Consider the following 22,715-nt stretch of genomic DNA (forward strand, 5'->3'; position numbering starts at 1 on the left):
ATATTACTGCAAGTGAAAAAAGTCTTATGTGCTAAGGAATATTCTGTAAACAGGGGTAAACCATACCATTAGGTCACGGCCTCCCCGTACCTCCAAGTTTGAAGGCATGTGGCCTCTTTGTTCTCACCAGTTAGTTATTCATATGCTCTGGATATTTAACTGTGTTTGCACCTCTGAGTATTATAAGCACAAAGGAGTTATTTCTGGTTGTGCCATGCTAAGTACTTCAGTAGAAAAAATTCCTTTCTGGAACCACTAAAAGCAAATAGTAGACATGATTTGAAACTGCCTCAACTAAACAGCTCAGCAGCACCTGTCAAAACATATCTTGTAGGCACCTCGTTTAATGCTGGATGACTAAGCCATGAAAAAGTGATTGCCTAAGCAGTGGGCCTCTATAGGAAGTACTATGTTTATTTTAGAAATAAAAGTCAAAATTATTTTGAAGTTATTTCCAGTTTCAGAGCACTGTCAGTGATGCAGCATGCACAACTAGAGATGTTTTCGGTGTTATTTCTTCCACTCTTGCTGCAATTTGGTAACACTTTGCTGCAGCTAACAGGAGCTGATGAAAGAACACACTGATCTAGTTACTGTATGTGGAAGGACTAGTGGGAGGGGTGTCTGCCCATGGCAGGGGGGTTATAATTAGATAATCTCTGAGGTCCCTTCCAACCCAAACCATTCTACGATGACTCTTTTGTGAGTAGTTGCTGTTTCTTTGCCGTATTCATTACAAGAAGCTAATATTCCTGTTTAGTGTACCTCTGGAAGAGACTTTTGCTATCGGTTTTCCAGACACTTTTGATGCACAGAAGATAAAAGAGATAGGATAGTAGCTTTCTGATTTTTACCAAAATTATTTTTTTTTTTCCTCCACTGAAATTGTAGCTGGTTCAGATGCGTTTGATAGAAGAAAATCTTTACCACCTTCCCTCCCTTGCATGGTTCCTATGGATAGTTCTCAGTGTGTTGCCAGTGGTAGCCTGCAGTGTTACTTATGCACGGGTTGTGTGTGTTATTCTATTTCAAGCATCAAGACTGCAGTGCAGGAGGACAGTCCTCTTTCTCCACTATATTTTAATTTCAACTTCAGGGATTTTTTTCCTAATTTAAGACAGATGTTGGTTAAATATATATAACATTATAACAACTCCCTCTGGATGAGTAAGGTTGCAGAAGCTTTATGGAACACAAATTTCACAATGAAAGCCTTCTGGAGAGAGGGGAATGATGGAATGAAAGCTTGAGGGTCATTCCTAGTGGTAAGAAAAAATGCCCTTTTGACATACTGAAGCAGAGACTCAAACCCGAATCCTTCTGTACTGAGCTATGAGTGACTATTAGGATTCCTCATAACCAATATAACAGCAATTCTTTTGATGATGGAGAGAGGCATAAAAAATCGTTGCTAACCTGTAAGGTTCTGAACTTCATTAAACAAAGCTTTCAGATTTTTCTTAAATTCTTCGGTGCCTTTTAAACATGAAGCTATGGTTTTTCATTCTTTTAGTGGTTTCTTTTGAAAACAACATTAGCATCTTTTAACTGCAGGGTTCTCTACCCCTAGGATGTTGTTGAATTTCAAGATACTATTAAAGTGTTTTCCACTTATAAGTTAAATACATCATAAATCAAATATACATGCAGTTGGCCTTCCCCCATTACCAAGACCAGTTTCCTACAGCAGACACTGGTAACAGGGCTTCCTTTCCCATCTCATTTCAAAAATGAATGAAAATGCAAACTGCTTGTGAATTTAATCCTTACAGCATGAATTCCAAAAGCGTATGTGCTTGCATTTCTTTGTTCAGCTCTAGATTCTATAAGAACTGAGTTTTTCTTTTCTAAAGAGGCTCAAAATCAGCCTCTGATTAATAGGTGGTACAACTCCTGATGACTTTATTAATGCGTTTATGACATTTAAATGTAGCTAGTTGTATGCCCAATGACAGGGAAAAAAATGTGTATTTCTTGTGCTTTCAGGTCTTAAGTTATTTTGGATAGAGTCAGAGTAGGTGATCACGGACAGTCCGTGGTGTTCCTCTCAGCAACTCCTACTCCAAGCACTTCAGCCTTGCTGAGCTAAAGCATGTGCTATGTGTTGGAAACCCTTTACATAACGCTTACGGGTTGAGTTGTTAGCAGCTCACAGATGTATTTTGTCCTAATCTACAAATAAGATAAAACAAAAAATAGCTTTACTAGTGGATATCAAAAACAAAACCTGCCCCAACACAACCTGCAGTTTGGCCCAGATATCAGGGATCATCTCGTCTCCTTAAAAATCTGAGTATCGTGGGGTGTTTCTTGACCCCGTGAGAATCTTGAGTACATCTTTTGCAAAGATTAACACTGCATGACTTGTAGCACTCAGCTCCCTGTGCCTCAGTCTTATTTCAGTGCAAAGATAGGGGAAAATCCTTGTGTAGAGAAATGTGGTTACAGACAGTACTGCTGTAAAGTTGTTAGAATGGGAAGTGATACTGCTGACACCTCCCAAAGTGCATGAGGTTACATGTATGAAATAACTTTACTAGCTTCTTATTTCCAAAATGGTGGCACTCAGGTGTTAGAGGAGGAAGTAATGATTTGCAAGCTTGCAGTTGACAAGCAAAATGCATCTGCCGTGCTTACCCTATTTGTTCTTGTTACCACAACGATTAAATTGCATAAACCTCAGTGTTTTCCTTCCCGTCTCTTCATTGATGAATACAACCATGTATGGCATCCACATACGAAGACTTTAAAGAAAGTCAAAACAAATCATTTCTGTATAACAAGCTGGACACCTTCAAAAGCCCGTTAGACAGTCAGCTTTAGGAGCCTCATTACAGGATAATTAGTTGCATCTGGATATTCCTCAGGAGCATATTATCAGAATGTTTTAAAAAGCAGAACATGAGACTTAAATTCATCCCTTTTGGCAGCTGCATAATCATCGCCTGAGAAGGCATGCAATCCTTTTCTTGCACCTAAAATATATTCTTATGAGTGGCAGTCAGTGAGCCAATTTTAAAATCTGTTTGCATACACATGAACACAATCAAGCAAAACTGAGTATAATCATCAGCCGTGACATGCAGCTTGAAGGGGGGCTTAGAGTTTTGTTTTGGTTACGTTCTAGTTTTGGAAGAGCAAGGCTTGGGAGTGTGCACCACACAAAGGGCACAAAAGGCATGCTGGACTCGCTGTGTGGCAGTTCTGCTCTAGTCAGAAAGCAAATAAAGCCACTGAAATGTAATTAGGATAAATCAAATGTGCACCACAATTATATAGCACATGGTAGCAGACTCCAAAAGCTGGTGTATTTTTGCATCCTAACATTTCCTCTATTCCCAAAGTAGATCCTTTCCTTATTGTACTGTTGGGATGTAATTAGATGGCCTCAAAATATCTCCTCTATAACAACCCTTTTTGAATGTCAAGTCTCTTTACTAATCAACTTGAGGAACAGTATCACCATCAAAATGACAGTATTTTTCTGCCCAAGACATAAGGAAGCAGAAGTATGGGGACAGCATACAATGAAGTTAAATTCTGGTACTCTTAACAGCTGAACTGGGTGCTCTGTCTTCAGCAATGCATATAGTTCATTAAATCTTTTAAATTATATTGGCACTAGAAAGGGAAATGTAACAGTTAATGACCGCCCCTACTTGTACACGCACACACAAAAATCTGGTTTTTTTCTCAGTGCTGGTGCCAGGCCAAAAAGGAGCCAGCAGGGTGGCAGCCCGCAGGGCCAGCCATGTGGCCCTTCCAGTGCTGGTGCTCTTGTGTAGCGGTCACGCCTGGCGGGGGACAGCAGCGAGCAGTGAAATGCAGTAGGACATGAAGAACCACTTGTGTAGTGGTAAAGTGTGAGGGGTGGTACTGGCAATGCCCGCAGGGTCACTTTCATCTGCACAACCTGATTTTTAAGCCTCAAAAGTCCCTTTTCCATCTTTAGAAACAAAGCAAACACTTGACACGTAAACTGCCAATCCCAGTTGAGGAGTGGAGTTTCCTGACCATATCTGACAGATTTGTCACAGGTGGGTGTTCTTGCAGACTGATTTAAGCTGGTTCAAGGTGCAGTCACACAGCTTACTTAGGTCTTTGCTGGATGAGAAGATGCAGGGGGCAGCCTGTCACCAGCTCAAGCAGCACAATAGGTGTAATATCTGCTGGGACAAAACTCGGAGCTGGTCTGAGACCCTCTTTCTCTTACTTTAAGATAAATTTAATGAAAGCTACAAAAAAGCGATCTGACACATCAGTCTCATAAGTCAATAAGCTGGTGCCAGCTTATTGCACACCTGCATCAGGGATCTGTTCCTGGGGCAGTTGGAACTGCAGAGCTTCGGGCTGACCTCAAAGTAGTCACTTAGGACTGGAGCCAGGCTGGCAGAGCAGCACCTCTCTTCCTCTGGGAGCGAAGCCAAGCCCAGGGCTCCCCGGGCACAGGAAAGGCCCAAGTCATGCTGCAGTCAAAGACACAGGGCACAGGCTGCCCTCTGCCACCGCTGTACGGTGAAAGCAGAGCCTACACATGGATGGCCGAGTTGGCTGCTCCTTGCTCCAAACGAGGCTGGGGGTGAGACTCGTCTGTGCTACTGAGTGAACTGCATGCACTTTGTTTTTCCCCCAGCAAGTATGATATTTTTATTAAAACACCCTCTAGCTTCAGTGGTGCATTACAAGGCTCTGACACCAAGACGCAGCCAGACCACAGTGCAGCCATTGCACAGAGCCCAGGTCAGCCTCAGTCTGCTAAGTGACAAAACACAAAGGCGAGAGCATTGGGGCAGAGTTCTGAAAGCATACCAACTGCCTGGCAGGAAACAGATTTTGTATCATGTCTAGAACAAGATCATTCCTCCCTATCACAGATGTGGTTGCAATATAAGCCTAGAGCAGATGTTGGAATTGTAAAATTCGCTATTATCTGAAAGCAGATCTAGGCCCTGCAGCAGGTGAAGCGCCAGTACCTGCCAGCACTTGGTGTTCTTCCTGCTTCTGCTGCTCCCGCCAGTAGTTATGGTTGTGCCGAAAATGTACTTTTAAAGGTCAGAGATAGTTGGGCATGGATTTGCAATCCTGAACACATATAGTATTTGAGATGATCTGATCTCCTATTCCGGTTCAGTCCTTTTATAGTTAATCTCCCCATTCTCCAACCCTGTATGAATTGTAGATTTTGGCTCATGTTCCTGGTATGCCTCTGGTGGTTGGAGCTCTTTCCATTGACAGCAGTTCATCAGTACAGCTAAACAAATTCACTGTAAGCTGTCAAACAGAAGACAAATGAGAGCTTACAAAACAGAATACTCGCTCAACTGAGACAAAACTTCCAGCGCCAACAATGACGATGGCGGGGGAGCAGAGCCTATCGAGTTATAACTGCCAATTTAGCAACAGCTGAGCCTGTACTTATCTGAATTGGTACTTCTGCTAAATTCAGGATGTTTTTGTCCTGTGCTAAGCCTTGACGTTAGCAGATACAATGCAAATGCAGTGTTCCAAGGAGAGCTCCTCTCTCAGAACCCAGCAGGCGGTGCTTAGTCTGGGGACACACTCCTAGGGGAAGGTTGCTTTTTCCCCTCGGGTGGGCACCTGCTGCTGAGCTGAGATTTTTCTGGAGCTGCCTGCTAGCATCAAGGTGGTGAGCACGCACTGATTTTTTCAGAAGAGGTTTGCTGTCGTGCTCAGTTGCAGCCTTAGCCTTTTTTCTAAGCCCAAAATATAAACTCTCTTCTCTTTTTGTTTAAAACTTTCATATCGTGCTCTTGGGAGTCCTGTCTAAATAACTGCTTATCTTTGGACAGTACCTCATAAAACTGGCATTCTGTTTTACCATGAAGTGGTTGCCACCAAACACTGCTGAATAAACTGTAAACATGCCTGATTCTGTCAAGGCCAGGAGATTTGTAGGAGATAATTACTGTTTAGCCTATGATTTGCTCTCTCTCATTAAAAGATGTTTCAAGTTAATGAAAAGCATATAAAAGGATATATGAAAATATGCAAGAACCATTTGTCCGATCCATTTAGAAATAAATTCAGTTCAATGCAGTAAAGTGCAGACAAGAATGCAGTAACAAACAAATGCTCTTGCCCTTTTAAATGAAAACCAATGCCTCTGAGGGATTTACACTGGAACAATAATTTTCTCATAATCTAAAGTTAAGTTAATCATCAATTACAACATTTCACATTGAAAGTCCAAGTAAAAAAAGAACATCTGCTTAGTGTATTGGTGATGTTAGCATACGTCATGCCTAAAACAGAAAGTGAATACAAAATCCTGAAATTTGACTTCACTACAAGAATAGGGGATGGAAAGAAACTGGAAGGCACACACCTATCTTTTCTTGTTTCATGTATAGGTGTACCACTATCAATTTTGGGCCAGCAACCTTCTAACCCACGTTGTATACAGAAGGAACTGTGTACCTTTTCCAAGCTGACAGGTACTCTATTCCTACATATAGCTTGCTATAGGGTATGCCAGAGAAAAGTAAAATTGGAGGGATGACACAAAAATAAGCTATAAGATGCAGGCAAGGGAGGAAGTTGCCTTCATCTGAAATTTGAAACGTTACAGACCAACATGCAGCAACCTAAAGGGCTTTGACAGGCCTACCATCTGAAAGGGTGTAATTTCCTTTCCCATCATATATTCTCAAAGTCATGGCTGCAGACCTTCCTTCTTTTAATATGGGCAGCATGTTTGGTTTGCTTTTTGGAGATGAGACAGCTCATAGGCTTTTATATTGCCTGTGGTCCGAGGCACCAATATTTGAAACAGCTTTGACCAGAAAATGCTGCGCCTGAGCTCAAGCGGTGGGTCCTGCTGGAAGGGGCAGGGGCTGCTGGCACCATTTGCTTGTGGCCCGTGTGTGTCTGGCAGGAGGAGCACAGTCTGTCTGCACCCCAACTCCAGTAGCCCTGTAGTCTGGCTTCAGAAGCAGCTGTCCGGGTACAGATTTCACTCAGACATTTCTAAATCAGCCATGGGGTGTAAATGCAGGGCTAACGCCGTTATTCAAACATCGCTCTTATTTAACTAACTGCTATTATCAACATATAAGGAGACTTCAGATTTACAAGGCTGAAATTAAAAGTGGATGAGGAAACATGCTGAACGACAGGTTCATCCATCGTACCATGTGTAACACTAAGATCGGACTTGCTGTTGAGTCTCCTTAGGCCAAGCCCATGGCTTTGAGCAAGCTATGGAGCGGCTGGCGCTGCCTGCCCTGGCTGTGGGGGTTCCAGTTCCCTGGCCCAGCTCCTGCTGGTAGCCCGACAGCGTGAGGCAGGTGGCTGCGAAGGAGCGTGGAGACATGTTCCTGCCCCCTTCAAGGCAGCCAGCTCATAAAGCTCACCTTCAGGCTCGCCCTCATTTGTCTACAATAATTCAGCTTTGCCTCTCTTGCTTGATTTAGATAATTTATTACAGCTGTGTGTATGTGAATCTGACAGAGAGGGTCAGAAGAACAGAACTTAGAAAGGAAGCTTAGCTTTCCTAGTCTTGCTCTTTGATATGCAAGGAACATCACGGTGGTTAATAGGCATAAGTAGGTCTAGGGCCAGTCAAACTCTGACTCATCTCCCCTCTGTATTGGGGTGATACGCTTTCTGCATTAGCTGATGCCTTTGAAATAAAAAAACTGACAAAGGGAAGACAAAAGGGAACTTAACAAAATGTCATAATTAATTCAACAACATTTTAAATCACCAACTGCAATGTTATTCTAATGCGGTGAATGGAAATTTAAATAATTCAAAATATTTCAAATCTCACGGCAGTTACTCAATTGAAAGCTCAAAAGTTCAGATCAGTCTTCAGAGGGGTACGTTTCTAATGCACAGGACTTCTCTCAAGCCAAGAACATGCATTATCTCTGCAGTGTTCTTTTCAGGCTTACAGCTTGAAGAGTACAGTTTATTCATCTGTCAGATTTTATGCACTTCTTGCCAGTGTACCATTTATATCTTATTTCTCCAAACCAGAAAAAAAACGTATTTTTAGAAATAGAGAGCAAGCAGAATAAAGCCCTTAAATACAAATCAGCTGATTCCAAATCCCTTCTCCATTTTCTATCTCCTTCTACCACATTGCCTTTAAGTTAAACCGGTCATATGAGCTTTTGCTCTCTGTGACAGAATTACCAACAACTGTATAAGCAGGTTATCTTTGCCCTGTGCAAACCAGGCATCTCCTCCAGGCAGATGTATTAGAGGGCCACTGGAGCCAGGTGCAGCCCAGGGGCACACACCCGGCGGTGAGTGTGACTTGGGAAAAGGAAGCTCCCACTGCATGGCAGACAAAGACAAAAGGGCAGACATTCACGTACTGCTGTGTAATTCTGTTCTTCATTCATGGTGCAAAGTATGCAGCTAATGAGAGTTACATATTACTGCCAAGGCAGTTTTTCCTCTTGTGCTCCGCGGTGAAGGCTTGCTCATACTGCCCCTCTCTTTCCCCAGCATTCATCTGCCTGCACGTAGCCCCACAGGCAACAGGGGTATAGCTAGGCATTGGAGGCACAAACACACTGTTTCCGCAGACTAGGAAGGCTAGATGCAAGAGGCACTGAGTAGCACAGGCTTTTGGCAGGTGACTGTGCAGGATCCTTTCTGTTCAGGGTTAAGTCAGCCTTACGTTACAGAACTCTGCGAGGAAACGTTCCTCCTCCTCCTCCACTCCCACCCAACACAAGGAGGCTGCCACCACCACCAGCTTGCCTGACATTTCCTTTAATAAGACCATGTTTCTAATTGCTAAGATGCTTGTCAAACTTTAAACACCATGCTGGCACGCTGTGTGGCCTGTGGTGAATAACTATGGAAGATTTTTTCTGTGATGGTTTAGTTGCTTAATGAGGAATTGCAGCAGGTCTCTGACAGTCTCAAAGTTTGAAGCACCAAATTGAAAACTAGGTGGTAGGGAGGACTTCAGGTTGGTGGCTGAGGTGCTGGCTTTTGTGAGTTGTATGAAATTGTACCCAAATTCCTTGAAAATTTGAAGTTTGAATCTGCTTCGGATTGCTGAAACTGAGCTGGAATGTCCCGAGGTTTTTTGTTTTGTTTTTGTTTGGTTGGTTTTTATTTTTTTTATTTTTCTGTAAAGGGCACATTAAGAGAAGAAATGATTCTTTTCTTGGCACCTTATACTCTATTTGCAGTCTTGTGTAGCTGGACCTGAAAGCAGAAAGATTCCCCTGCTTTGCCTGTCTTATTCAAAGGCACAAGATAAAAGGTAGATTCAGCAGCACATGTAGTGGATGAAGGACAAGGAGCCTGGTTGGGGAGTGAGTGGTGGCTGAGAAAACTGGGTAGGAGTGCGATTGTGGGCATTAATCTGTGCCACAGCGCCCACGAGCCACAGAAGGGCTGGAGCAGGGAGCAGGGGATCACAGGCAGGTGAAGGAGGCTGGTGACAAATGGGTGAGGAGGTGAGGACTGAGAATGGCCAGGGCAGACAGACAGAAGGATGGGGAGCCAGAAACAGAAGAGATGGTTGGGAAGGGGACAGGGAGGCCTGTCACAGTGAGGCTGGAGCACAGCGCGTGCTGCAGCTCCTCAGCACCTGCAAATGCCACTGATAGGGGCTTATCGCATGGGCACACGCACGGCATGTGACGGACCTCATGGCTCCTGCTCATGAGATAACACAGGTGCCAATCAGCAAAGGAGCACGGCAGGGAAGCTGCACTCCGCTTTCTTTCAGTTTCTTTTTTTTTTTTTTTGGTGCTTGAACACTTGGCAATTACACCCTGACACCCATCCATGAGCAGTGTATCGCTAAGAGCCCCGTTACGTCAAACCCACCAGAATTTGGCAGCCTAACAACTCTCTTTGGGCATGGATCCGTGCCTTACGTGACCACGCACCCTCTCCCACAGACCCCCCGCACCCCACTCTCTTGGAGACTCGCTCCCAGGGCAGAATGACGGCTGTTTTCACGGGCTCCCCTGTGACAGCGCCGGGTACCTCACCGTTTCCCTCAGAAAGGAGGGCAGCGACGGTGCGAGGAAAGCGAGACCACGGCATCTTCCGCCGCCATCTCGCCTCGCGGCCGCAGGGCGGGCGCCAGCCCCCGGCCCCCCGCCCGCCATTTCCCCATCAGCCTTCCCTCAGCGAGCCCCCTCCGCTGCCGGCCGCACCCCGCTCCCCGACTCACGGAGCTCCTCGCGGGTTGTCGCTCTCGGCAGCGCCTCACCGCGGCCGCGGCCGTCGCTGCGGGGCCTGAGGTGGTGCCTGAGGCGGCGCCGCCGGCCTGGGCCCCTCCGCGGGAGGGCGGCGGTGAGGCGGGAGCCCGGGGCCGGCCCTGCCTGGCACCAGCCCGGCCAGCGCCGCTGTTCCTGCCGGAGCTCCCCTGGCCCAGCCCTTCCCTCGGCTTCCGCAGCATTCCCGAGCCGCCGGGGCTTTTTTCAACCTGTGCACCCGTACGTGGGCATAATGTTCTGCTTTAAAAACTGCACCTTGTACATGTAAAAATCTATCTGCGACAGCGGATCTGCTTCCAGTGAACCTTACAAAAAGCAGTGCTTGGATTAACTAAAGTGACAAGGTGTGCACCAAATGCTGGCTTAAAGGCTCCAAGAAAAGACTAAACAGGAGAAGCTATTATCAGCATACAGTTATTTTCTTTTCTACAAATTATGTCGTCTATTCAGTGATTCAAATTTTCTTACTCCTGAGGGTTCTACATAAAATATGCCCCTGACCCCACACAGAGAAGCTGAAGCCTCAAAATGGAAGCTGCCACTTCATCCACTGCACCTCACTATATTCCACTGAGGTAGTCTAAAAACAAAATCCCAGCCATAAACCCACCTTGAGTGCCGAATCAGAAATAAAGTGAAATATTTTCATGAAAAGCTGTAGTAGCTGCATGTAACAATACATTTTGACAAACAGTATTTTTATTTAATATTTTAAATTTTAATGAAACTAATTGCTTATGTAGTTGAATGTTAGGACAGATAAGACAAAAGCAATCAGTTTAGGACAACACAAAACAAGATGCTAAACTTGTGAAGATTTCATGCAGTCTTGCTACTCATAAAAACACATCTGGACAATTTTTGTGATTTAAAAGTAATTTATTTTTTTCAGATTAAGCATTTGAAGTTCTCTATGTTTTTATCCCTAAGAGTCAAACAAATATGATTTTCCTCATCCAAATGAAGAGAATTGTTTTCATGCATAAAGATGAGATGAACAACTCTTCACATTATTATAGGGAGTAACAGCAAATGTTGTATCATATAGCACCAAGAATTTCAATTACAGTGTGAAGAAAAGATACCACAAAAGCTCCTTGTTTCACGGTGAATCTTTTTACACTGATATTTGTATTCAGAACTACACACTCTTTTCCAAGCAATGAAAATTAAACTTCACATTGGAAATACAAGGTAGCTGTTTAAAACCCTCGACACTTTCTATAAATTAAGCTATGAAATTTGATTTCTTTTCTTGCATAGCAAATTTTCTTTAAACTTTGAAACAGTTAAAACTTAAAAAATGAATTTTTCCTCTCCTGGTCTTCCTTTATCCCCAACCTGGCCAAACAGTAGGAAGTAATTATTTAATAGGCAATGACTATATCATGAATCTGAACACTCCTCTGCAAATTAAACATACAATCCTGCTCTTAATTACTGTAAAGATGGCACTATGGAGTTCAATATTTACTGTCAATTATATCACTTCTACTTTGCTTTCCAGGCTAAATATATTTTGGTAAGTGCCAATTCTAAAGACTCAGCAAGGAACCAAAAACTAAAAATTATGATCTTTCATCGTCTGACCATAAATAAAACAAGACATTACTTTGTTTGTTCAGCCCAAAGATTAGCGACTAGATGTGACATGTAATTTTCAAATACATACACATATACCTTTTATCTGAGGGCACTGGTATCTGGTTGGAAATGGCACTTATTAGCGCATTATACATACTGTAAAACGTGAGATATAATTGAACTTCCTTTCTAACAAGCAAAAGGTAGTAACATTTAACGTTAAGTCAAACAAAATGAACAACCTGTGGACTAAGAAGACTTGCTTTGATGCAGCTGCTGCTCAAGAACAGAACTTTAATGTCTGCCAGATGCATCTAAGATTGCAAAGGGCCAACAAAGATGGGACCATTCTCCATCCTGATACCTTCTGCCATTCACCTGCTTTCAGAACCAAGAAAAAACATTACAAATGCAGCTCTTTTTATATCAAAGAGTTGCTGATGGCCTGTGGATACTGCAGTGCTATTCATTCTCATTATGTCTCTCCAAATTGTGCAATCTCTCTCCCACAATCCCAGTCTGTCAGAACTGTGCACATTGGTGCCAGTACATTTCTGGTATTGTATATGAGGGCATCTCAGCACGTTCAATGAACCAGAAATTACCAACAGAATATGCAAGACATTTTAAGCATACTGACTGCACTATCACTTACAGTCTTAATCATGAATATAAATCTACACCCAGTTTTGATTTTATGTTACAGTTCATTTTTTGAACAATTATCTCTTCCTGAGCTACTGGACTATCAGATATATTAAATCTTTTAACACAGCATATTATTTACTTTAGCTTAAGAAGAAGTGTTGGAATAGCAACACTCCAAATGTAACTAATATAGATTTTAACAAATTTAAATAAACGTTATCTTGGGATTTAAATTTATCGCCATGGTGTACATCTTCCTGGGGAATAGCAGGGCAGCTCCTCTGGCATCTTTTAACTGATCTGTCACAAAAGAGCTCTGTAACTTCATTGCTAAATTAAAGTATGAAATTAAGGACTGTTTAATGCCCTTTCTATACAAGACTGGTAATCTAGATCTCAAATTAAAGAAAAAACTGAATGTCAAAAAGAATTCAAGGACAGTTAAGCTTTCCCAACAGTATTTAAGACTACTTTAAATGGCTAATCAGAGTATATGCCAGAGCCATTGTAAAATATATATATTTTATAATTTAGGACTCTTAAACATGCTACAGGGCATCGCATTTACCTCAGTTGTCAGATCAGCTTGAATATTTATTTTGGGTTTAATCTCTAATCTCCAAGTCAACTGAACTGCCCTCCCCTCCCATTTTTTTGTTGTTTGTCTTGTCTGTTTAGTAGAGAATGTAGAGTTAATAAAGTTAATCAGAGATTCTGATACTTATTATTATTCTGCTGCTTTCAAAGCTCAAAGAAACTTAAGCTGTTCAGACACTGCAAGTTGTCCTGAAAAAAGGTCCTGCATTGACTCTTAATTATTCAACTCAACATTTAAAAAGCCAAATAAAAATTATTAGCTATACAGTGCCACACTTGTGCATTGGTAGTTCACAGACATAGCACAACTCCTTTTTACATGAATTTATAATTACACACAGTGACATAACAGATAGACATGACTATTAGACACGAAGAGCAAAATGGCATGCAACTAGCTGCTTTCAACTTATATGCGATATCTTCCATTTCAACATTATTTTTATTAAGTGGCTCACAGTGCGGGAAAGCACCCAAGCTCACTCTTACATTTTGTATACACTGAGCTTAATACAATCTTTCATATTTTAACATTCATAACATCTTCAAACTAATGATTATTGACATTTAAATTCAAGTGGAAAATCAAAACTACAAGCAACCTTTGTATATGCATTCTTTGAGTTACACAAAGTATTCCACTCAGTTATGCCTACTTCCAGGAAAAGGCTGCATATAAGGTACATTTTTATTAGATTGCTCACAGTACTAAAATCATGTTGTGCATACAACAGCAGATCAGTCTCCTGTTGTGGTTGAGTAGCACCTGTTTTCAATTTATTTCTGAAATAGTTTGACTTGGTTAAATCTCCCACTTTGCTGAACTTGAATAGCAGGCCAGCATGGCTCTCCAGGCGGAGACATCCTGCAGATGCCAGCTTTGTATCATCTTATGGATAAAGCTTGCCATGATTAGAAGATGCATTCTAATAATGAAAAAATATCCTAGAACACGCATGCAGCCCACACCTAGTGGATGCCAGTGCTAAAGGGACACTGATGACACTTTTGGCTGGTATGACAGTGGGAATAATCTGGTCAACTCACCCTGGTCAGAGACCTGACAAAGCACGATGAACAGCAGATCTCTCTGCCTTTGAAGATGACACAAGGAGTATTAGAACTAAACAATCAGCTTGTGGAGATGCTGGATCCAGTTATAAATACAGATTCCTGTGTTTCTAAAATACATTTAATGCTGCAGACAACTTCATCTGGAAATATTAGTTAAATCTGTGAAATGGGGAATCATCTACAGCGATGTTTTCAGATTCCTGAAGTTTCACCCTTACCAGATAGGTACCAGTGAATGATAGTGGTATCTCAGTTGAAACACAGAACTTTCACAGTAAGCATTCATAAGAAATGCCTTCTTTCCAGTACTGCAGAAGGCTAGGAACACAAATACTAACAAGCTTAAAGTTACTGGAATGACAAAACGATAAGAGAAGGGAAAACACTGAACTGTTTGACAGCTTACTGGCTCCAGGGCACTGACAGGCACTAACTAACCTACCATGAACCTCCCTTGCTTTTACACAAGTGCACAAATCAAAACCTGTCAAATGCTGGTGCTCAGCCCTTGGGTCGAAACCTGTCCTGCTAGAATTACTTCATTCCAGAGCAATTTGGAAAGTCTGGAAATATCAAGTGAGCCATTTTTGAGCACTACTGCTTATATGTTTCTGGTGTTTTAAATCAGCTCCAACACTGTCTTGCCAAATGCATCACTTTAATAGCTATACAGCACGCTTTCATGAGCTGTGTCCACTAAAAGGCATCACACTCAACATTTACATCTTCAATGCCCACACTGAGGTGTCATTAACATCTGCACACGCCCAAATTTTCTGTCTCAGATTTCCCAGAATACCATTTTTGCACATGCCCTGAGACGACTCAGCCTTAGCGATGTCAATTTTTCTCACTTCCTAGGAGACTAGTGCAGGCTGGGGACCCCCTTATTCCCTTCTGTTGAAACAGTTCTAATTTTGCAGAGAGAGAATATGCACATGCGTGAGCCCACAGGTACCACGGGATGCCCACTTCTGTGTACAGGTAAAGAGGAGGGGTGGAAGGCCTGAGCTCCAGCTGCTGCTCCAGCAAAAAGTTTACTTATTTGTAATGTACTACATTACATACAGTGGCGGCCACTAGAGAATTTCCTTGCTCCCCTTCTTGAAAGAGAAGCCGAGCAGGCAGTGAAAAGCTGCAATGGAAATCTGAAGCAGAAGGAAGCATGTCTAACACACAATAAGGTGGTGCAGCATTTGAACTTGGATCTCTCCCACAGGAGTTTCCCCCTAATTAGCCTGGTCATGTCCTTGCTCAAGGCAACAGTAACCTGAGGTCCACCTAGAGGCGTGCATCTCTCCCCATGCATTGCATCAACAGTCCAAAAATCCAATTCAGAATTTTGCATTGCATCATAAAAGAGGGAGTCCTAAAAGTTGACAGCAGCAAATGCACAGCATGGTGGTGCCTACATCCCATAACGTTTCAATTGTAGTAACAATTAACGGCATTAGGGTGGCTTAGAAGTATTAATTTAAGCAGCCGTAAACATTTTAAACCTTAAACTCTGTTTAGATGCTTGTGCTCAATTAAGTCGGTTTAATTATAACGATTCCCATTCCACTGGGTCTCTTGGCCTTAAACACTCTTGCTTCTTTTGATGCACAATTCGGGTTTCAGATCCTATTGACATTATACTCCACCAACAGCACTACACTACAACTTAAATTTTTTGAATAGTAAGTAGACTCTCAAATGTTTCAGCAGAATCTACATAGGCGAGGCTTCTTTTTAAATTACGTGAAAGGTAAGAAAGGTGCCTGAGTCTCTGAGCTCTTCTCCCTTGAAAATAGTACAGAGGTGGCCTGTATTGTGTAGCATGCAGCAATAATATTAAAAAAAAAAATGAAAATCAGAAGAAAAAGACTTCGAAATAAAGTATTTCAGAGTTGAATTTGAATATCAAATTAGCCATCAGCTCAAGGAAAGGATCTAAGCGTCATTTTAGTCGACCATATCAGTTCAGTGGTCAACTACTGAAAAAATATGGAAAAGCATATGAATAAAGACATAGAAGATAAGGATTTTTTACTTTACAGTGGAGCTACAGCAAAAGCATACTAACCAGTTATACATTAGGGAGAAGATAGGCTAGAACTCTGCTGATCTTGTGTTAAAACAAGAGCTAGAAAATAATAAATGAAGTTTAAAAGGTATGCAATGTTTTCTCCATACATTATGATTACACTCTTGAATGATATAACGAACACATCATCAATATGGGCTCTTCATGCCCACCCACTTAAACAACAGTCTGAAAAAATTATTTATTATAGCTAAAAGTGATAGTCTAAGTATATTTGGACAGCTCTTTTGTTGTTTTTTAGTTTTTGAAAAGATAAAAGAGCCCATGGTTCAAGATTTGTACCAATTCCTAACAATAAGAGTGGAGTAAGAGAATCCTAATATTGGGGTCTAGGAATTTTCTGGATGGGCTGAAGGCATTTTATTCCTCTGCTGAGATTGCCAACCACTCTTCCCAAGGCCGAGAAGAAAACCTCTTTACCCTGCTCGTTATCAGACATTACTTTAAGTAGCCCAATCAGAACAGCAGAAGGGCATGCTGACCTGTATCTTTATGCTGTCAGAATTCAGATTATTTACTGTTCTAACAATCACACTTATTTCTAAGCTTTCTGAAAGTAATCCTGTGGTATGTATAGAACAAAGTGATCAGGGAGGGTAATTTCTCAAAAGCAACACTAGTGTAAAGCTGCACCAGCCAAAATTAAGTCTGGCTGCAGCAATGCTCTGAACTTACAATTTCAAATCTGATTATTAAAATCCTGTCTTGCGCAAATATTTCTACCTTCATATTATAAAATTTTAATACACTCAGAGAGCAGCATAGGTGATCTTCCTAAATGCTGTGGGATGACACATGGGAAGTCCCTTGAAACTCCCTGGAAGCGAATGGGAACACTTCTCCACCAATGCTATTCTGCCTAACCAGTCCAAGAACTGCATCACAGAAAATCACGATTAATATATAGTAAAAAACACATGCAAGACTGACAGATGTAACATTACCAGTATGAAAACAATATATTAAAATGAAACAAATTAATAACTCCAAACATTAAATTCAGATTGTTTATTGTAAACAGAATAACGCTAGAACTCTGTCATACTGGCTGTGTCACATGCACCCAATTCCACATCAACTGCTTAAAATAGCACTTGCAAAAATTACAGTTATGTAATAATAACTTATGGTTTCTTACATAAACTAATTAACAAGCACTAAAATTGAATTACAGTGTATTCTAGGTAGTTTTTTATTGCTTGTAGACACTGCAGCTTTGGATCCATTAAAATGAACCCATTAGTATGCCTGAGTTTATCAAAATTTACTGCTATATCAAACTCAGAAACTGTAAAATGCTGGAGAACACTTAAAAGCTATTAAAAGTTGTTGGAAAACTACATGTGTTTTCACATCCAGTCACAGAACTTTACAATTTTACGTTTTTTTCCTCTGAAAAACATGATTTGTTGTTTGTGATAAATACACTACCATTCCAATTTATTTATAGAATTTGTTAAAATTAGAGTTCATAGTACTTCCATGAATATATATATATTTTACTTTATTTTTTTTACACTCGATAGAAGCAATTTGATTTTATTCACCGTAAGAGCGGTCTGTTTAAATAGCACTAAATCCCAAAATATATTTTTTTTTATAATACGTTGTCAAAACTTTTAATATATATAATACAAATATTTTTACTAAGAGAAAACTATAAACAAAAGCAAAATGCAAGAGGGTTAAAAAGTCCATTTTACATGAAGGAGCCATGAAAAACACGGTGAACAAAGACACCTGTACTATTTTTGCTGATACCATGTTTAATTTTTTTCCCCCTCAGGCTACAGAAAATGCTTGCTAGTGGACATTCCTGGCAACAGGTTACATCACAAACTATGATCAGATTTATTAAAAGGATGTTGAAATATGTCCTGTCAACCTTTAAAACAACTTAAATACACTGCATTTACTCAGTTAATGCAGACTCAAACACAACTTGAAGCCTTTATCCTGGCAAGCATGCATGTAACTGCCTCCAGAGTCAGCGTTAATACGAACACTGACTCGGTGACAAGAACACCCCTACTGAACGCACCAGGATTCTGATGCATACATACACAACATACATTTCACATCAGTGCCTTAGTTTTAGGTTCTTCTAATAGGAAGCAACTCTCAGTAACACCCAACAGCAAGGGCTTATATGAGCAGATTTTCTATCTTCAGTGCTTTGCATACTCTATCCCGTCTGAATAGTTACAATCAATTTTATGCATTAAACATGTAAGAGAACTTAGTAAGATGCTCTCTTATATTTTTCTATTTAGGGAGTTTATCCTGATACACTGTCTCAAGTGGAAGACCACTCTGCAATTCAGTAGACTTGGTGAAGATTAGACACTATGTATTGTTTTGACATTTCACTAAGTTATGGGATATATATACAATATCTCAGCATAATTCTTGATCCTTCTGGGTTTTGCAGAGCCTTCTTAAAAGTAGGAAGGAACATTTTGTGATGTAACCTGAACCACACACTGTGGTGCAGCAGTACTGCTAACCCTGTACTGTTAAGCCAGCACTGCACTCTTCAATGCCTTCTTGAAAGGGCAAAAAGGACCCACACAGATGTATCATAAAAGCAACGCATCTGGTTCATTACAGGGCCCATCTTTGATATTCATCTGTTCTTGAGTCAAGAACTAATTAATGCATGCTTAAAGTTAGTTGCAGTAGCAGTACTTTGCTGGACTGAGACCTAGTATAACAAGTAAGGCAAAACGTACTGTTGGAGAACTCATGTAGTCTATGTGCAACTGAAAACAAAAAAATGACAACAAAGTATTTCATATACCATATGGAAACAATTCAGAATAACACTAAAGAACTGAACAGGATGTTGACAGTAGTACCAAGAGACTAGGACAACACTTTTGTTAAAAAAAAGTAAGTTGTACTATAAAAGTGTTTCCAGCATTTCACAACTTTGAATATAAAATGTCCCCAAATTTGTATAGAAAGATTAAAATCATGCTCGTATCTTCAGTTATTTATTACTGTGTTGTCAAATTCCCCCCCCCTTTTTTTTTCCCACCAGTTTTCACAAAAATTAAATAGAAAATATGTTGGTTGCATTAAGGATCAATTTTAAAAGTCTCATTCAACACATCACTTCAAAAAAATGTGACACTCTCTACTTTTAAGAAAAATTGTTGACCCCATCCCAAAAAAAGAACCTCCTTCTCACCCCCCTCCAGTCCCCAATAAGATTATTATCGGGCTATTAAATGGTGTTTTTCAGGAACAATAAGGGTATTTCAAGCAATTGTTTGCTCCAGAGGCTTATTTTACCAAAATGAAAATTTGAAGGGGTATTCTATTTCAAAAATATACTGCATCTACAAGATTTTTTTATTGTTATTGTTTCAGTTGATTTTGGTTTCCAACAGGTTGTCTGTAATATAAATGACACATGACCACAACTGATTTTTCTATACTCTCTATCCCTAACACACATCTAATGTCAAATGAACCAAGAAGGAATTAGGGACTTTCATAATGCACAAAACCATTTGTTCTAATGGTCTTTGATAATTTTGTTCATCATGAAGTCCCCTGAAACCATGTCAGTACTGATCATTTGCATTTCTTCATCCATTGGGGTTCTTCACAGTTTTGCAGCCATGAAATTGATATGTGGTTTCACCAGGGGAAAGAGTGGCAGACTGCGCTTGAACTCTGTCATATTTTCAATCACACTTGGCTGCAAAAAAGCGTATGCAAAAAAAATTCTGCTCAATTATCGTTAATCAGAAGACTGAGAAATTCCTCACAACATTTTCTACAGCTACATATATACACACATCTTTCTTGTTCTCTTTTCTGCAATTTTAATGATTTACGGTTCGTTATTACAGGATCTCTCCAAATAAAGTGTTATTACTTATGAAATATATGGTTTCATATTTACTCTGGATAATTTAAAACAATAGCTATAATGCAGTAATTGCATTATTAATAATGGCAGGTATTTTAGGAAATGCAGAGCTTGTCTTTTCATTTATGACCTCTACTTAAAAACATCCCAGCTCTCTGTTGAAAGTCACAGTTAAGATCATAAAAACAATAGCAATTCAATGAGCTATTATTTGTAGTTGCTGCAATAAAGTCACTTTTTAATATTTCAGTCATAATGGCAAATATATCCACTTTTAATTCATATAGAAATTTCCACCCGTGGTGATTATTTCCTTATTTCACCTTTTATAAGCACTGAATAAGATCTACTACTGCATTGCAAAATGACAATTACCTACTGGGACAAACATTACCATCCTTCTTCAAGCAAATTCGAGTCCAGTAATGGCCCAGTGCTATCATATCTACTCACACAAACAGCACCATGAAACCTGTAATACTTATATGGATAGAATTTGTCAAATTGTTTCACTTACAGGGTACACACTGACGGGAATGTGGATTAAAATTCCAGCCCTTAAGAAAATGACCAGATAGTTGGGTGTGTTTTGTGTGTTTGTTTTTTTTCTTAAACAGAATATAAATTTTTTGATGCATATTCATCCTTCCCTTGGTACTTGATACATCCTACTATTTTCAGATAATAACAATAATAATAATCTGTATTTCATTCCACAGGGTAGATACTCAGTAGAGTTACCTACTTCTATTAGCTTTCATTTTAATGGAATAGAATGAGCAAAGAACAGCACAGACTTTCAGGAAAAAAAACTGTAATTATGAGGATGCATGTGTGGAAGAGCTAACCCATCAACTTGCTACAGTATAAATTTCAAGTTTGTACTTCCTCCCTGTAACCTTACTCTGTAATGTTACACTTTTTAAAATACATCCTGTTTTTTTTTTTTTGTGTGGTTTCTTTTTACCTGTGGTAGCGGTGGTGCTGGTGCCAGGTTCACATCATTTTGGCATGGAAACTCTCCAACAACAGGGCCTATTTAACATCATCAAAATTATTTTAGGAACATAGTTCAACCAGTACCTTTTACATAACATACTGTTTTCTCTTATAAGACAGAAATAGATTAAAAAGCACAAGTTAATAATTTACAGGTATCTCTAAATAAGACTTTCTGAAGATTTTGCTTTTATAGTCCACAACTGTCTTTAAAAATACAAGCAGATTAATCTGGACTTGACTTGAGAACACGTGCTCAGGCAGTGCCTTTTTTCCATTTTGCTTAAACATACAGAGAATACAGAAATAAAAACTGCTTATCTACTGAACAATGAATACTTAAAACTCTTTCAGTAAAAATTATGTGAATGCAAGCAGTACAGGCAATACTGTAAATGCCAGCAGTATATGCAACAACAGCACATTGGTATTCCAATGACAGAATATTTCAGTAAGACATACTTATGAAGGCATGGGGATTACTGTGTGTACCAAACCCTCTTTAACAACCCCAAGTCTTCCCTGTCTGTCCCCATGCATGCCCTAACTCCACTCCCTCCTCGAACTTCTTGCATCCAATCCACCTGTCCCACAAACACATGGTATTAAATTCCTCAATCTTCCCTTCCACTATCCCCATACTCAAGTTTCAACCCTAACTTTTACCCTGAGAGTTCAAGTGCTTTCCCCAGAAGAGCTTTTAGAGGGAAGCACTTCCCCCTAAAATCCCAGATCTCTGCTCTATTCTTCCAATTGTTTTCCACTGTCAGGGGAAATGGTGTGTCTGTCTCCATGCAGGGTTCTCCTTTGGAAGATTTTTGGCCTCCTGTGCGTTACTCCCTTGGGCTGTTGCACTTCTTTCAAGAATGCACATTTGGACTTCCAGGAAATCCATCAAAGTCCCAATTTCTCTTTCGTGGCAGAAAAGAGGTCACTTGCCAGATTAAATGCTTTAGGAGTGGAGGAATACATGTACAGAAGGAAGAATAGCTTACTATAATCACTGAAAGAGTTACCAGATGTTAGGCTGCTCCCATGCTTCCCTTGGCCTGGGAAGATACTGTTCCAAGCAAATACTAAACCTTTTGGCAATATAGTTACTGTCTTTTAAAAGCTTTAGATTCTTTAGCCAAAGTATTAGAGCCAATTCTATTTAGTAATGATTAACCATGAAAACTGGAAAGATACTTCGAAGGAAGTCTTCCTTAGCTATAGAACTATGATTTCATGGTATCACAAAAATCATTCAGAGACTGGAGGGAGTTTCATGACATGAACACAGCCTGCTTCCTTCTGTTCTACAGACAAACCTTTAATGTCTTTGGTTTGCAGCCAGTTACATGCTGGAATTTAAGTATAAACTGGTGAAGAATATACAGAAAACAACCTAAGCTCTTCCTCTCAGTTTTTTTTTTTTATTTATTTATTAACTTGAAACACTTTTAACCTTTCTCTCCTTGAATTCTAAAATTGAATGACAGTCTACAACGCATAACTAATCTAGACTATTTGAAAATAAAACCTATACTTACATATTCTCAAGTTATATCAAATATAACATTTTATGTTCCCACTGTTTTTCTCTTGTTTTTTTGTTTGTTTGTTTTGTTTTGATTTTTTGGAG

General features: G+C 40.2%; 1 protein-coding gene across 4 annotated transcripts in view; it reads right to left on the reverse strand.

The window, feature by feature from the left end:
• Nucleotides 1-17,200: 17,200 nt before the first annotated feature.
• IDE (insulin degrading enzyme) overlaps nt 17,201-22,715 on the reverse strand; it is a 62,824-nt gene continuing 57,309 nt past the window's right edge. For all 4 annotated transcript variants that reach the window (XM_050712047.1, XM_035541601.2, XM_050712049.1 and 1 more), the window contains exons 24-25: nt 21,060-21,127; nt 17,201-19,918 (exon numbers count right to left, since the gene is read on the reverse strand). In XM_050712047.1, the coding sequence (XP_050568004.1) occupies nt 19,823-19,918; nt 21,060-21,127 (164 nt within the window). In that variant the 3' untranslated portion in view covers nt 17,201-19,822. The remainder of the gene's footprint in view (nt 19,919-21,059; nt 21,128-22,715) is intronic.

Source organism: Cygnus atratus, chromosome 7 (genome assembly GCF_013377495.2).
Source record: "Cygnus atratus isolate AKBS03 ecotype Queensland, Australia chromosome 7, CAtr_DNAZoo_HiC_assembly, whole genome shotgun sequence".
Taxonomy (NCBI): Eukaryota; Metazoa; Chordata; class Aves; order Anseriformes; family Anatidae; genus Cygnus; species Cygnus atratus.